The 2,958-nt window shown below is 40.2% G+C and overlaps 1 protein-coding gene across 1 annotated transcript in view; it reads right to left on the reverse strand.

Moving 5' to 3' along the window:
• LOC106292275 (G-type lectin S-receptor-like serine/threonine-protein kinase CES101) overlaps window positions 1-2,519 on the reverse strand; it is a 12,417-nt gene extending 9,898 nt beyond the window's left edge. Inside the window, exons 1-4 of the mRNA XM_013727877.1 lie at window positions 1,270-2,519; window positions 830-955; window positions 678-734; window positions 469-591 (exon numbers count right to left, since the gene is read on the reverse strand). Of these exons, the coding sequence (XP_013583331.1) occupies window positions 469-591; window positions 678-734; window positions 830-955; window positions 1,270-2,491 (1,528 nt within the window). The 5' untranslated portion in view covers window positions 2,492-2,519. The remainder of the gene's footprint in view (window positions 1-468; window positions 592-677; window positions 735-829; window positions 956-1,269) is intronic.
• Window positions 2,520-2,958: the final 439 nt, after the last annotated feature.

Raw genomic sequence — 2,958 nt, forward strand, 5'->3', positions numbered from 1 at the left:
GCCTCCATCTTGAATCTCACGGGTCTTGATGTTATGTTTGAGCCTAGCTCTGATACCAGCTGTTGGGAAAATTATCCAATATCGATGAGATGAAGATGGTATTAGACAACTAGAAAATTTAAGAAGAAGACTCTTAATATTTAGGAAAGGGTTTACTACAAAGATTTTGTTTTTGGAAACTCTCTCTTACAAATATTTTCTCTCTTTGTTTTTCTTGATTCTTGGATGATTACAAATGGTGCTAAGCACCCCTATTTATACAAGTGAAGGAGCACACTCCAACAAGTTCTAGATTTCTCTAAATTATTATTTATTTCAAAATATCTAACTCCATAACTTTCTCTCTTCTTCTACACAATTCTTCTTCTATACTTCTCCACTTTTCTCTAGATGTTTCTTCTTCTTGGACTAAGGCTTGATTATGATTTGATAAGTTTTGGGCTTAAGGAGGGAAATCCAACATACTCTTCCTTGCACTTCTCCTGTGCCGGCGGCCTCTCCTATCAATTCCCAGTTCACGTAGTAGCATTTCTTGGTCTATTGTTGAACCAACCCTCGGTGTTTGAACCCTCCTCCTTATGCAACCAATCACTAAATAATCGCACACACAATGCTCAATTTCGACAAGGACAGTTTTCAAACATGCCTATACGGAAGTAAATAAGCTGAGGCCTTACTTTGCGGAATGACTTCCCCCCATAAGAAGTAGAACATTCCACGAAATATGACACTTACTGGATCAAACACAGAAACAAAAGTGGTGAACTTGTTGTTAGAAAGAAGACGGTTGCTAAGAAAGTGTACGCGTGAGTATGATACAATCTTTTACCTTTTACTTTAAATTTCCTCAGAATAAGATAGATGATGAACCAAGTTACAGGTATCATTAGGAACAGTGATGCCACAACAACTAGCCAAGTCGCCGCCTTTTCGTTCGGCTGATGTACCCCATATCCTGTATTATACTCCATCTGTTTCATAATATAAGTAGTTTTGGCTAAAATCTAAGATTAAGAAAATTATTATGTTTTTAAAAAATATTTTATAATAAATAGGTTAGATATAATTTAACCAATAAAAAATAAGTCTATTTAATTTGATCGATCATACTGTATTCAATAAATGTAAAAGTTACCTAGAAATACGAAAACTACTTATATTTTGAAACAAAAAAATTTCCCTGAAACTACTGGAGTATAAAACTTAGTGCCAAAATATAAATTCTGCAGTACACTTCAATAAAACAAAGAAGGTATACTGGTATAGTACCTTTTACGAGAATATATATTGTTCTGGGACGGTGAGAAGCCGACCTTTTGTTGGAAGGGTCAATATTCCAGATCTCGCAACCCGTACCATCCCCATTGGTTGAAGCATATGCAAGACAAGAACAGTTTTGCAGACACATAACACGGCAATCAGCTGAACTGAGCCTTCCACCAGTCTCATCAAGTACAAACCCATTGCCTGAAAAAGCTGATACTGTCTCCCGGAAATAGGTATACCCATAGGGCGAACAGTTCCTGAACCCAGATGGCATATCCGGGACTATGCAACCTGCGTTCAAACACCCCCTTGGATCTCTCCTATAACATTCATTATCAACCTCGTCACCGATGGTGAAAGGAGAGCAGCGGACATGAGTGACCTCTCTATCAAGCCTGTTAATATGCAAAATGCCCTGTTGGTCTATCGTTATCGTGGGGAATACTGTATCCCCATAGTGGCGATCAACCGAAAACATAAAATAGTGTTCACTCTCGGTTGAAACATAAGAGAAGACGAACTCACTGTTAAATTCCTCCAAGGAGAACCGATCCTTAAACCAAAGCCCACTTGCCCAATACATGTTTCCACGCCACAATATGATTAACCGGTTTGTAATATTCGCATCCATTCCAAAGACAAAAGATCCAGAAGCAGGTAAAGTATCACCTAGCCATGACGTCAGCTCCCATCTCTTTCCAGTCTTGACATTGAAACCAAGCTTCATTCCAGGGAGAAAGGTATCCGTCGGATAATCAAAACTTTGCCACAAAACCCTCCTCACCGATCCATCAGAGTCCATCTCCTGAAGCTGAAGATTTCCTGTATCCAACAGCTTAAGGGTCGTGTTTCCAGTGGTTTCCGTGGAAGTTATCTCAAGCAGGCTTTTTGAAGCTCCTCTTAAGATCTTCAATCTGCCGAGTGAGTCAACAGTGAGGCTTCCAGAACGTCCTGGGATTGGATTGTTGCGGTTAGCAATCCAGACAGCTCTGTCCTGGATATGAGCATACTGCTTGTTACCATTGAGATACAAATCGTTGTACCAGATTCCAAGATACAGGTTGCTTGAGTTCTCGAAGCTGAAAAACTTGAGCTTGAAGATGTTGAAAGCTGAAACGAGCTCTTGCCCATGTTTCAAGTACTGTCCCTGCAGCAGCGTGTCGGTTGCACAACATGATTGTCCTAACAAGAGAGATAAAGTTAAAAGAGTGATTGGCCACAACATAGCTTGAGGAATTAGGCACTTAGAAGATGTTCTGAGGAGGTAGTTAGTACCTTCTCATAGGTTCAGGTCAAGTCTTAACACAGAAGTCCAAGTCCACGCCGGTGGGAGGCAGTTTTCAAAGTCGTAGTCCATTGACATATTCAAACTACAGATGTTGTTACATGACAAAATAACTCATATTATAAAGTGACCACTACAGAAAAATAGCGTCTGATGGACATTCTGACGGAAAATGAGATCCTCGGAATATTCCGACGAATTTCCGAGGAAAGTCCGAGGAAATACTGAGGAAATCATATTCCTCGGAAAACACCGACGAATATCCGAGGATATATTATATCCGTTAGAGAGTCGTTGGGGTATTTTAAAAATTCCGAGGAAAGAGCCGTTGCCGTCGGGATTCCGTCGGAATTTTCTTGGTACTCTCGGCAGCATTTCATCTATAAATACCTGCACCCCCCCCCCCC

The sequence above is a fragment of the Brassica oleracea genome, chromosome C5 (assembly GCF_000695525.1).
Source record: "Brassica oleracea var. oleracea cultivar TO1000 chromosome C5, BOL, whole genome shotgun sequence".
In the NCBI taxonomy this organism is placed as follows: domain Eukaryota; kingdom Viridiplantae; phylum Streptophyta; class Magnoliopsida; order Brassicales; family Brassicaceae; genus Brassica; species Brassica oleracea.